This window comes from Equus quagga, chromosome 1 (genome assembly GCF_021613505.1).
Source record: "Equus quagga isolate Etosha38 chromosome 1, UCLA_HA_Equagga_1.0, whole genome shotgun sequence".
Classification (NCBI taxonomy): domain Eukaryota; kingdom Metazoa; phylum Chordata; class Mammalia; order Perissodactyla; family Equidae; genus Equus; species Equus quagga.
Window position 1 is genome coordinate 97,781,286 of NC_060267.1, and position 13,300 is coordinate 97,794,585.

At 55.6% G+C, this 13,300-nt stretch overlaps 1 protein-coding gene across 3 annotated transcripts in view; it reads left to right on the forward strand.

Moving 5' to 3' along the window:
- The first annotated feature begins 486 nt into the window (after nucleotides 1-486).
- The window catches only part of CFAP100 (cilia and flagella associated protein 100), a 70,961-nt gene continuing 58,147 nt past the window's right edge, over nucleotides 487-13,300 (forward strand). For 2 of the 3 annotated variants that reach the window (XM_046680958.1, XM_046680977.1), the window contains exons 1-2: nucleotides 487-633; nucleotides 1,542-1,654. In XM_046680958.1, the coding sequence (XP_046536914.1) occupies nucleotides 1,606-1,654 (49 nt within the window). In that variant the 5' untranslated portion in view covers nucleotides 487-633; nucleotides 1,542-1,605. Of the gene's footprint in view, nucleotides 634-781; nucleotides 1,014-1,541; nucleotides 1,655-13,300 lie in introns of all 3 variants that reach the window. The other variant, XM_046680966.1, reaches the window with a different exon arrangement.

The window sequence follows — 13,300 nt, forward strand, 5'->3', positions numbered from 1 at the left end:
GAGGGCAGACCCTGGCGCCCCGTGGCCACAACAGCTGAATCTGAGCGATCTAAACTGGATCCCGGCTCTTTATCCCCTCACCCCCTGCCCTCTCTCCTGATACAACTTGTGCCCCTGGGTCTCCGTGGTGCCTCACGCACCCTAAGGAGCGCTGGTTCCAAGCCTTAGCCGGCATCGGAATCCCCAGGAGGGCTTCTTACAACCCAGCGTGCCGGCTCACGCAAAGTTTCTGCTTCAGGAGTGGGGCCAAACGTTCGCTTTCCTAACAAGTTCCCAGCGTTTCTGATGCCGCTGGCCCCGGGGACCACACTTCACGAACCACCCCTCTAGAAAGGGAGGTCCACTCCGCAGAAAGGATCAGGTGTATTTCTGCACCACGTGCGTCCCGAGGTGAAGGTCGAGTAAATGAACAAGGGAACGAGAGACAAAGAGCAAGAGCGGCGCGGAACAACCAAGGAGGGAGAAAGGAAATGCCTTTCCAGGCCCCACCCCGGCCGGCCCTGCGGCCTTTGTGACGTCACCGCCCGTCTCCCGGAGGAGGGTTGCCATGGCGACGTAAACGTAGCGCCGCGCGGCGCGCAGAGCTGGGACCCGCGGCACGAAAGCTTCCGAGCGAGCCCAGGCGCGCGGCCGGTGGGTGCGCGGGGCCGGGGTGGGGGCGCGCGGGGTCGGGGGTGCGCGCTGGGCCCCGGGCGGGCTCTTCGGCGGTCCTCGCAGAGCCTCTTTGCAAGGCTCCCCGCCCTTGCTTAGTCTTTCTTTGCTTGCTTTATCACCTACCTAGCCATCTAGCCATCCGTCCTCTGTGCACCTTGCTTTGTGGCCCGACGGTGCGTCCGGCGTCTTAGGCTCCGGGGCCCCGCTAACCTAGGCCTTCCTGGCATCCGGACTCCTCTCCGTGGGCGCTGCAGCAGGAATGTGGCTGCAAGGGCGCAAGCTTTGGAGACAAGGAATCTTGGGCTGGAATCCCAGCTGTGGCCCTTCCTGGCTGTGTGACTTTGGACACTTCGAGCCAGGTGCTTTGAAGAGCGCCTCTGCTACAACTCAGAAAAGACCCCTTTCTCCTGGAGCCTACATTCTAGGGGGAAATAAGCGTAAACTGATTTTTTAAAGTGATGAATCAGATAGTGGGTAATTGCAGAGAAGAAAATAAAGTGAGGTCATCTGGGGGTGGGAAGAAAACCCACTTTGGATGGGGTGATGAGAGAAGACTTCTATGAAGGGTGACATTTGAGCTCAGATCTGAAAGGAGAGGATTCTTCCTCCCCCAGCTGGGTGGGAGAGGACATTTTTTGGCTGAAGAGGCAACCAAAGCAAAGGCCCTGAGGCGGACCAAGGTGGGCGTGTTCTGGGAGCAGAAGTAACCGGTTAGGCAGGGCAGCTGGAACCAAGTCAAGGAGGGGAGAGAGCATGGAGGGGGAGGAGAGCAGCAGGTGTTGGCCACATGGTGAGCCCTCCGTCAATGCCTGCTGTTCACAGCCACCCAGGGGTGAGGGGCTGTGAGCCTGAGGACCGACTGGCTCAAGCACTGTGTCATTCCCCAGGTTGGAATCTCCTTTAGCCGAGGTCAAGTTTTGCAGCAAGCCCTGCCCTTGATCCTCTGGCCAGATGTTCAAGATCCTGTCTACTATGGTCTCCAAGGGCGCGGCTCACCACAGTAAGTACCAGGCTGCTGCGCACTGTCTCAGAGGTTAAAGACAGCCTTGGGAGCCTGGCACAGTGAGGTCTAGTCTTCATCAAGGGTTAAGGTGATTCTAAATCAGGCCATGAGGTTCCCTAGAAACTCCGTGTATTGGTTTCCTGGGGCTGCTGTATCCAAGTGCCACCTCAGACTGGTGGCTTAAGCAACAGACATTTATTGTCTCACAGTTCTAGGGGCTGGAAGTCCAAGATCCGAGTGTCCTTGGCAGGGCTGCTTCCTTCTGAGAGTGGTGAGGGAGAATATGTGCCAGCCTCTCTCCTGGCTTCTGGTGGTTTGCTGGTAATCTGTGAAGTTCCTTGGCTTGTGGAAGCATCACCTCCGCCTCTGCCTTCCTCTTCCCACGGCCTTTGCGTGTGTTTGTGTGTGTGTGTGTGTTGGTTCCAAATTTCCCCTTTGTATTAAGGACAGGAGTCATATTGGATTAGGCACTGTTGACCTTAAACAGATAGCCAGTTATTTCTCCAGCAAAAATGGATTTCTTCAGAAGCAACAAAGAATTGCAATTTGGGGTCTGCCACCATGGCAAAACATGTGCAAGTGCCCTTCAACAGGGCATGAGAAGCTCTTTCATGGAGGGGAAGAAGTTGAGAAGGCTATTGTAAACAGAGGCCATCGAGGAGACTGGGAGTCCCAAGTGTGGTGGCTTTTCACTGGCCGAGCTGCAGCAGTCTCTCATTGGCTAAGCTGTGACCGTCACTCATTGGCCGAGCCGTGACCGTGTCTCCTTGGCTGAGCTGTTGCCGGGAGAGAAGTCTTTCTACTTCCTGTTGGGGATTGTAGTGCATGAGAGCTTCCCCTTCTGGCCTCCTGACTCCATTTTAAATGAGGTTCCAGTTTATTAATTTTCACTGTACCCACCCTACTCCAGCATGACCTCATCTTAGTTACACCTGCAATGACCCTATTTTTAAACAACGTTACCTTCTGAGGTGCTGGGAGTTAGGATTTCAAATATTCTAAAACATTAATTTTGAGGGGGATACAATTCACCCCATAACCGGCCTTAAGGAAGGTATCACAACGGAGGTGGGCCTTTCTCAGCTTTCCTACAGCTGTGGCTACGGGGCGGCCCACGGGAGGTGCCAGCTGGCCCCAGGCCTGTGTATGAAACATCTCCCTCCTCTGGAGCCACACACAGGCTGCCAGGTGCTCCCCCTGGCTGGCAGGGAGGAAAGCTGCTGAGGCACATCTGGGAGCCGCCTGGGCTGAAGTGGGCTAATAAGCAGTGTCATCCACTGTCATCTGTGTGTCAGCTTCTAATTTAATCCGTGTTTGGATGGGTAAAGTTTTCCCAAGGTTCAAAATTCAAAAATGTGTTCATAAACCCCTTTGTGAAAGACCTCCCTACCCCTACTCTGTCCCCAGACACCCAGTGTCCCCTCCTCGGAGGCGGCCAGCGTCACTAGTGTCTCTCGTATCCCTGCAGGTGTGTTCCGTGCACATACAAGCAAGTACGACGTATAGATGCAGTGTCTCATCTTCTCACACACACGGCCACACAATGACAACACACTGGCGCCTTGCTTTTTTCCATTAACCCTCGCCTTGTGGAGACTGTTCCTTATCGGTACAGCACGAGTTCCCTTGTACTTTTGGAGTTCTGAGCAGAAGAGTAATCCAGACCGTGGATATATCACAACTTGTTCAAGCAGGCCACTGTTAATGGGCTTTTAGCTTGTTTCAAAGCATGCGCTGCTACCCGCAGGCGTCCCCACTGTGTGACACTGGCACACTCACTCACTCGCTCTCGCTCACTCTGCTCCAGAGTAAACTAAGTGAAGAAAGGCTGAAATAGGGTTACCCAAAAAAGCAGATAGCTTTGAAATGTTTACAGATAAATTAACTCTAAACACACACAAAACAATGCAACACAATTGTGCTGTCGCAAAACAACCGAAGGATTCGTAAACTATATTGATTCATCCTGTGGTACCAGGAAGGGGGCTAGATAGGGGGTACCCTGTGACCTTCAAGATTGGGTGTATCATCTCCCTTGGAGGTAACTTGCAAACAGGGGGCCTCTCTGAGCTGAGTGACCTGGTCTGGGTTGAGTGCATTTGGGGGGAAACGGGCCAAGCAGGCACGGCCGAGTGGACAGTCCTGGGGCATTGCCAGGCCGGGCCGGGCAGGGGCGCCAAGCCAGGCAGGTGAGTGAAGTCAACCTGGGTGGGGGTGCATCAAGCTAGAGACTCAAGCTAGGAGTAGTGCGAGTCCAGTGTCCTGGGTTCCGCTGCAGGAGCTGGGGACTAAGGTGGGGGCCAGGGAGACTGAGCCCTCCAGGGGTGACTGAGCCCTCCAAGCCTAGGCTGGGTGCAGATGGGGCGTCTGGACCCCAGCCCCAGCCAAAGGGCGGAGGGCAGACACACCTAGTCGAGTGTGTCACCTCTGTGAGCCTCAGCGGCCTCATCTGCGGAATGGGAGCACTGCCTCTTCGCGGGGCTCCTGTGAGATGTAGGGCTCAGCACGATGCTGGGCACACCATAACTGCTGTATCGTAAGTGCCTTACCACGGGAGCCTTATTGACATTGCTGCTGGTGGTGTCTCCGCTGTTACTCGTCTTACACCCACCACTCCACCTCCCGGCCCTCAGCTGCTCTCCAAGTGTGTGAAGCCTGAGTCAGAGGGAGATGCTGAGAGAGTGCAGGACGGCGTGGGGGTGGGGGTCTGGGCAAAGACTTAGCTGGAATTTGACTTCAGAGGAGTGAGGTCTGGGTTTGCTTTTTATTCGCAAACTCTGATGAAGTGCCAGCTGTATGCGGGCACACATTCTAGGTATTGGGGATTCAGGGGTGAGTGAAACCGAGGAGTCCCCTCATGGGACTTACACTGTGGTGCGGGAGGCAGGCATTGGCAAACAAACAACCGATCTGTATTTACAACAGCCAAGGAGTGGAGGCAAGGAAAACCGCTGGAAGCTTTGAGCAGGTGGCGTGAGTAGTTTAAATGGGAGGGGTGACCAGGAAGGGCCTCTAGGAGGTGACTGCACCATCTTCAATAACGGTCCTGAAGAAGGAGAGAGTGGGGGAAGAGCATTCTAGGCAGCAGGAAGGCCCAGGAATGGCCCTGAGATGGGAATGAGTGTTAGAGGAAGACACAGAAGGCCAATGTGGACCCCATGGGTAGGGCCTTGTGGGCCATTGGGAGGACTATTTGGTTTTGTTGAGGTGATGGGAAGGGTTTAAGCAGGAAATTGCCCAGTTTCTGGTTTGTATGACTTATGACTAGCGGCTGCTTTGCCCACGGCCTCCCTCAAGACCCCGGGCAAGGCCTCACCCGTGGTGCAGAGGACAGAGGACACTTGATAAAGACCTTGGCCAGGCAGAGGAGCCAGGGAAAGCCCAGAGTGGACTCCAAGCCTTCCCAGTTAGGGCTGGTGGGGGCGAGGATGGCAGGACCTGCCCCCAGCTCTGGCCCCCATGCCTTGCACACCTGCCCCAGTGCAGAGCCAGCTCAGGGAGATGTGGCCTGCAGCTGGTCCCTCCATCTCTGGGGCCCTGACATCCAGGCAAGAACCCAGCCTGAGCCTCATGGGGAGGGGGTGTTCATTGAGTGGCTGAAAGTATTTTCCAAGAGGCAAGCATGGGAGGAGGAGGCTGGAAAGGTCCATCCTGCTGAAGGAGCCTCACTCACCAGGCACAGACCCCAGAGGGCACGCCTGCTGCCCCTCAAGTCCACATTCCCCACACTGGGAGCGTCAGAGGAGGGTGTGAGAGCCAGAGAGATCTGTTAAACCCACAGAGGGCTGGGCCTTCCCTGACATCCCTGACTGGGGGGTGGGCGAAGGCTGGATGCAGTAGTTTAATTTGGCAATTTTAGGAAACATGGTTTTAAGTGACCCAAACTTCATCTGGGGAGCTGCCAAATGGGGCCATCTGAAGCCCAGCTGGTGGCCAGGTGGGAGGAGCGGGCGTCCACATGTCAGGCCACACCTACTATGTGTCAGGCACTGTGCCAGGCTGTGGTTGCAGAGGTCGGTGCAGAGGTGGTGCCCGCTCTCAGAGAGTTTGGGGAGATGCAACAAACAGCTGTCCCCTCTGTGCTTGCTCCATTCCTGCCACTCTGGCCACTGTATTCCTTGGACAGGACAGGCACAGTCCCCTCAGCATCTAGGTAACGCCGTCCCCTCTGCCCAGAATGCTCTCCCCCTAGATTTCTCTGTGGCTCCCTCCCTCACTTCCTCCAGAGGTTCATTCGATGTCACCCTCTCAGCGAGCCTCCCCTCTACATCCATTTCAGTCACGGAGCAGCCCGCCCTTCCTGCCTTCCTCCTCACGCTTCCCTGCTGTGTTTCTGGTTGGCACTCACCACCACCACCTGCCTCACCCTTCCTCGTTTATCTTGCTTGTCACTCTCTCCCCAGTAGAACGTAAGCTCCATAAAGGAGGGGTGTCTGTCTGTCTTGTGTGCTGTTGTCTCCCCAGAGTCTGGCACATAATAGGCCCTCAAGAAAATTCTGTCAGGCTGAAAGTTTTCCCCCAAGATCAGAAATAAGACAAAGGCATCTGCTTTCCCCACGGCTCTTCAACATTGTACTGGAAGTTCCAGCCGGAGCACTTAGATGAGGAAAGGAAGGCAAAGGCGTCCAATTTGGAAAGGAAGAAGTGAAACTGTCACTATTCACAGAGGACGTGATCCAATATAGAGACAATCCCCAAGGATCCATAAGAAAGTGGCTAGTGCTAATAAATGAATTCAGCAAAGTTGTGGGCGTGAGATCAACACTCAAAAGTTGGTTGTGTTTCTATACACCAGCAATGAACAGTCCAACATGGAAATTAAGAAAGCAATTCCAGGGGCCGGTCCGGTGGCGCAGCGGTTAAGTTCGCACGTTCCACTTAGGTGGCCCAGGGTTCGCTGGTTCGGATCCCGGTTGCGGACATGGCACCGCTTGGCAAGCCATGCTGAGGCAGGCATCCCACATATAGTGGAGGAAGATGGGCACGGATGTTAGCTCAGGGCCAGTCTTCCTCAGCAAAAAGAGGAGGATTGGCAGCAGATGTTAGTTAGCTCAGGGCTAATCTTCCTCAAAAAGAAAGAAAGAAAGCAATTCCATTCACAATGGCGTCTAAAAAATAAACATCGAGGAATGGGGTGACATCATGGGAGGTGGCAGAGTAGGAAGATCCAGGAATCAGTCTCTCCACCAAAACAACATTTGAGCTGGCAGGAACGATCAGAATCCAAAATGGGAGCGTGGAGGCTTGCACTTTCCAGGAAAGGAGGCTATGAGGAGGCTGGGAAATTTTGGTGAATTTTGGCATTTTGTGGAAAGGCTGCCAGTTTCTATTCTCAGCCTCCAGCTCGGCAGCAGTGGGAAGGGTGGCCCACATGCCTGGTGTGGCTTGCTGGTGCCAGGGTGCACAATAAGGACTTTGTCCTCCCAAATTGAGGCTGTATGTTGATTGCTGAGGGGCCACACAGAGGCTGGTCATTATTTCAACCCCCACAAGCTAGACCGACTTCCCTGCAGAAAATGAGCGACAGGTGATCCAGATGCTTTTTTTCGATAAGGAGAGAGCAGTCAAGTCAAGCAGTGTCACACTGAGGTGGGGTGTCTGTGCCCAGGAGTCTGGGAATACCTCTGGTGTGGGAGCAGTTGAGAGAGACAGCCTGCTGTTCAAAGGGCCTGAGGGGGCGCGCTCCAGGCGGAGGAGCTGCCGGTGCAGAGGTCCTGGGGCCTGAGTGAGGAAGCAGGAGACTGAGCGGCTGGAGCAGAGGGATGGAGGGAGGGGGAGAGGGGTAGGGGATGAGGGCAGAGAGCCCTGGGGGAGTGCGTCTATGCTGCGATGGCAAGCTTCTCCATTTAACCCCGGTGCTGGAGCTCTTCGCCTCCCTTGGAGTCCCTGCTCTGTGCTTTCTAGAGACTGCGGAGATGTCCATGCTGGGACACACCAGCCTCCACTAGACCTCTCTCCAGAGGGCCACTTCCCTTCCAGTGGGTACTGAATAGACCCCTGGATATGCACCTCCCCACAGTCTCTGGGATAAACCAGAAGAGGGGTTGCTGGGTCAAAGGACCTGGACGTCCTTTATCTGCACAGCTTCGGTCTAGAGGGCCTGGCTCAGGACCAGGCTGGCTGCTGAGAAGCACCTGGAGCAGGGCTTGCGCAGAGCTGAGGGCGACTGTCGCCTCTTGGCTGCTCCGCTGACCACAGGAACTCTCCTTGAGGCTTGAACGCAGTCACCTGGCCACCAAGCGGGAGGCCTCCAGGAGGGCAGGTCTTCTTCTTTCGCTGTGCCCAAGGGAGAATGGGGATGGGTCCGGGGCCTGCCTGGGACCCGCTCCCTGAGGAGCCCGGCCTGAGGACGGAGGGCCGTACCTGGTTCACAGCCCCTGGGGAGAGCAGACCCAGACCTTTCTCTCACGGCCTCCGGCCCGGGGCTTCCAGAGGGTAGCACTGTGCAGTGTCGGAGTCAGACAAGGGCGCTGGATCGCGGCTGGGCCTTGGTGTCACGGAACTCTTCCCTCTCGGTTCCCTCGGCTCCTGAGGAACAAGGGTGATGCGGACACATCTCCCGTGTTTTGTGGGGACTAGATGAGGTGGTCCCAGGGCGGAGCTGAGCCAGGGCCAGGCACACGGCGCGTGAGCTCCTGCGGTCCTGCAGGAGGGCGGCCGTGCTCCGGAGCCAGGGTGGCTGGCCTTGGGCAGGCGGAGAGGGCAAGAGGGACTCTGGGAAGAAGCACAGGCAGAGGCACAGAGTGGATGGACAGGCTGTGGGTGAGGCCACACCATCGGCTAGGAAGGTACGCTGAGGACAAGCACGAGGCCCTAAACACCAGGCTGGGCCTCGGTGGGCAGTGGGCAGTCACTGAAGGCTTGTGAGCCAGGAGTCGCCCTGAGGCGGGTAGGGCACAGGAGGGCCAGCAGATGAGCACCCAGAACAGGGCAGCAGAGTGCAGGGGAGGCTGGTGAGGGATGGGAGGGGCTGGGGGAGCAGGAGGTGGCGCTGGGCAGGGTGGAGCAGGTCTGGGGGAAACTTGCAGCACCGTTTATGCCTGAGCTGGAGGCGCCTTTGGGACCTGCCAGAGGCCTGGTGGCCTGTTGGAGCTTTAGAGGAATTCTGCAATATTGGTTTGCGAGTCATCTAAATACAGACCAAAATGACAGATGTGACAGCCATGCCACCTCCACCTATTCAAGGCGCCTCCTCCCCTGGTCTTCCAGGTAGCCATGCTGCCCGCCCAGCCTGCGCGCTCTGGCTGCTCCTCCTCAGCCACCAGGCGGGGCCTCATTCCTCTCACTGACCCCTGACCCACAGCTCCCCTTGCTGGGGCTGCAGACTCTAAGTGACCTCATGCAGCCCCTGCATTTCATTGAGTTTAAGACCAGCATTAGTTTACACATCATGAAGAAAGTAAAAAATGTTGCCAAAAAGGGCTAAACACTGCCTTAGAATTTTTATTTATTTTGAAGCAGCCCTTTTAGACTAATTCAGATGTGGGTTTCTAGTGTATATCCCACATGTGCATACATAAAAAATAAGTGAAATTACTCAGTTGAAGTGTGTATTCTTGAAACCTCTTTGCATGCCTAATTCAACCCTCTGGAGTCACTCTGACCCTGTGCGAGGTTCCGCTCTGGAGCCCCCTGGGCTGTGCAGCATTGTCATCCCAGGGCTTTCAGCCCGGATGCCCGCTCTGCACACTGATGTGTGTGCACAGGAGAGCCAACTACATCCTCTGGATGCACAACGAATTTAGACACTTCCCGAGCTCAGTGATCGGAAAATGGTGGCGACTCCCATCTCCAGCCTGATCCCTCCCTCGAACTCCACACTCACCTGGCTGCCTGCTCGGCACCCCAGGAGGGCCCGAAGCAGCCCCAACCTACCCTACAGCAGCCTGATCCCTCCCTGCTCCCACCAGACACCCCACCGCGAAACTGTCACCCAGGTGCCCAAGCCAACAACTGAGGAGTCACCCCCAACTTCCAAGGTCCAGCATGTCCACCACCCCACCAGCTGCCAACCAGCCTAGACCCAGCTACAGCAGCCCCCAAGCTCTCAAAATCACACCTTGAATCGTGTCATTCCCCTGCTTAAACCTTTATGTGACTTCCCATTGCTCTTACAATGAAACCCAGGGTTCTTCTGTGGCCCATGGGGACCCAGCCACCTCTCAAGCCTCATCCTCCCACGCTCCCTAAGCTCACACTGCGCTGTCCAGGAGAGAGACATCACACCCGCCCTGTCTGCTCTCTCTTGCTTCAGTGACCCCATGCCAACTTGTCACTTCCCTCAGGTCTCTGCTGAAATGTTGCCTCTGCCGTGAGGTCCTCCCAGACTGCCCTATTTGCTGGAATTTCTCCTCTCACTTGCCCTTTACCCTGCTTTGTTTTTCTATATAACACTTATCATGGCCCAATGCTCTACCATATTTTTGTTTGTTTGTTATCTGTCTAGAATGTAGACTCAGAGAAGTCATCCCGGCACGTGCAGCAGCACCTGACACAGAAAGTGCCAATAAACAGTGGCTAGACAGATACTGAGTGAATGATGGTCACACCCCGTGCCCACAATCCCAGAGAGGACCATAGTCCCCTGGCACCAAGCCCAGGCACTGTTCTGAAGCCCCCAGGGTGGCTGCACAGAGGCCTGGCTGCCTTCTTGGTATCATCACTGATAAGGAGCTGGGGAGAGGTGATGGGTGAGACAGGTGTGGTTCCTGTTGTTTTAAAATGCAAGTTTCATTATCATTCAGGTATGGTGAAGCCAACAGATCGGGAAATGCCTGCCATTGGGAAGACAGTTGGTTACTTACAGATCCCTAGAAACAGGACTTCAGGCACACTGCAGGGCCATGTGGGGAAGCACCAGGGTGGTCGGGAGGCAGAGGGAGTGAGGAACTGTGGGCAGGAGCCTTTACTGTGGTTTCTGCAGGAAGTAACAGCGAGGCCGGGTGAGCAGGCTCAGGATAGGCTGGTCTGGATGACTTCACAGGCTCTGGGGCATGGGGCTGTCCTGAGCTGTCTGGGACCTGCCCTGGGGATCAGGGCAGGGGGTAGTGGCCCCAAGGGTGAGAGTCCAAGAGGAGGTGGGGTGTGGGCTCTGGATTGGTTGGTTTGCATTTGAAAAGCAGGCCTTGGGTGAGTCATTTACTCTCTATAGGGACTGGCTGATGGGGGCACAGCCCCTCCAGGTCAGCCAGGTCCAGATGTTAAAGCATCAGACACAGAAAGTGATGGACATGGTTGGTGCCCCTGCCCTCGAGGAGTTTCCTGCCTCATAAAGGGAGCAGTGGCAGACGTCTAAATAACGGCAGATGGGATGCATGCTGGGAAGGGGAGGGCTGCCACTGGGGGGCATGAGGCGGGCCCTCTGGTCTGGACGAGGTAGTCAGGGGGACTTCCAGAGAAAACGACAGACCAGGAAGGTGTTGGCTGATGGGGGCTTGGTCTAGCATGGGGTGAAGAGGCAAAGGGGACAGCATGTGGCAGTGCCTGCGTCTGAGAGAGGCTTAGCCTGTCCAAGGGTCCGTGAGAGGGAGGATGGTGGCTGGATAAGAAGCTGCAGAGGTTGCCGGGTGAGCTCACACACGGTCTCCCAGGTCACGTTTATTTAGGTCCTGGTCCTACAACCCCCAGGGTGCCACTCAAGGGTGTATCAGTCCTCTCTTGCTGTGTAACAAATTTCCTCAAAATTTAGTTGCTTCAAACAACAGTAAACATATATTAGCTCACAGTTTCTGTGGGTCAGGAGTTCATGAGGGGCTTAGCCTGGTGATTCTGGCTCAGGGTGTCTCATCTGCAGTCATCTGAAGGCTTGACCGGGCTGGAGCATTGGCTCCCACGCAGCCTCACTCGCACAGCAGCTGGCTGCAGGACTCAGTTTCTCCCCACACAGTTCTCTCTGTAGGCCACTTGAGTGTCCTTCCAATATGGCAGCTGACTTCCTACAGAGCAGGTGATCCAAGAGACAGCAAGGCAGGACCACAATGTCTTCTGTGATCTCGCGTCAGAAGCCACACAGTGTCACTTCCACAGTTGGTGACACAAGCCATCCATGATTCAGAATTGGAGGGGGCTACAGAAGGTCATGAATGCTAGGAGGCCAGGGACATTGGGGGCCATCTTAGACTTTGGCCATCACAGAGGATATAAACACACGATCAGTTCTGTGAATTGTGTTTTAAAATAATCTGCCAGGCTGCTAGGGGGTGGGGAGGCGGGTTGGTCAGGATTTGATGTGGGAGTGGTCCATGGAGGGGAAATCACAGAAGACAGACACGGTGGCTTAGAGGAGGGTGGTGGGAGGGAGGGAGGGAGGGAGGTGGATGGACTGAGTGCTTTCCAGGAGAGTCCGTGGGACTTGGTGCCTGACTGGATGGGGGCATGGGAGAGGAGGAAGGCTCAGGGGTGACTCTCTCTTAGGTAAGAATACCTGAGTGTCATGTGCTGTTTGCTGAGGTGGCACAAAGCAGGGGAGGAGTGGGTCTTACGGGAGCAGGAGGAAGACAGGGATGTCAGGTGGATGTGCTGAGTTCAAGTGCCTATGGGAACCGCCAAGTGGAAACCCCAAAAAGGCTGCTGTGGATGGAGGCCTGGAGTCTAGGAGAATAGAGAGATATGTATGTCGCTGGCAAATAGATGGAAACTGAAGCCATGGTTGTGGGCGAGACAAAGAACAGCTCAAGACACAGCCTGAAGCCCCCTGACAGGTGGAGGAGCTTACAAAGGAGGCCGAGAGAGCAGCTGGACAGGCCAGAGGGAGACCAGAGCCCACGAAGGGGCTATGAGAAGGAGTGCGTCTGAGCGGGCTTAGTGACCTCTGCCAGAGCAGGAGTGGCCTGCTGGCCTGGGGGCAGAAGGCAGACTCCCTCGGGGTTAGGGAGGGGAGGCAAGTGGAGGCAATGAATTTGGCCAGCTCTCAAGGGGTGGCTGCAAATGAGAGGCAGAAGGGGACATGGCAGTCAGAAGTGGGCCATGGAGCTGGGTAAGGGCCATCACCAGAATCCCAGCAGGACACAGAAGGTCCACACAAGTGGAATAATTTGGGGAACATATAAGGAAGGGACTGTGGACAGAGGCCGGGGAAGCAAAGAGGGGTGATGTGGTGCTCAGTTAACAGCGGGAGCCTTGCCCACCCCTGGGTCTGAGAGAGCAAAGGAGAGACATGCTCCAGAAGCCAAAAGGGGCAGCTGCATGAAAGGACAACTCCATACTGAGCAGTGGCTGTGGGGGAGGGACGCGGCTGCCAGGCAAGCTGTCGGCTGGGGGCTGGGCTCACATGCCCTGACCGGTGTCTCCTTTCCAGGCAGCTCCAGCGGCTGCCTGTCAGAGGTAAAGACGCGCCAGTCCCACAGGGAGCCCCAGGGCACAGGGCGGGGGGAGGCAGAATGGCTTACGTTATACTTATAGTTAGGTTACATCTTTGGAAACAGAATTGATCAGAGAATCTCATGTTATAGATCAGTGTCAGTAACCAGAATTAGGACTTTGACTCAAATGCAAATTCAAATGAAAATCTCCAAAAACGAAATTTCCTTCCTTCCTCCTTCCTTCCTCCCTTCTTTCCCTCCTTCTTTCTTTCCTTCCATCTGCCCTTCCGTCCATGCTTCCTTCTTCCCTTCCTTTCCTCCTTCCTTCCCTCCCTCCTTCCTT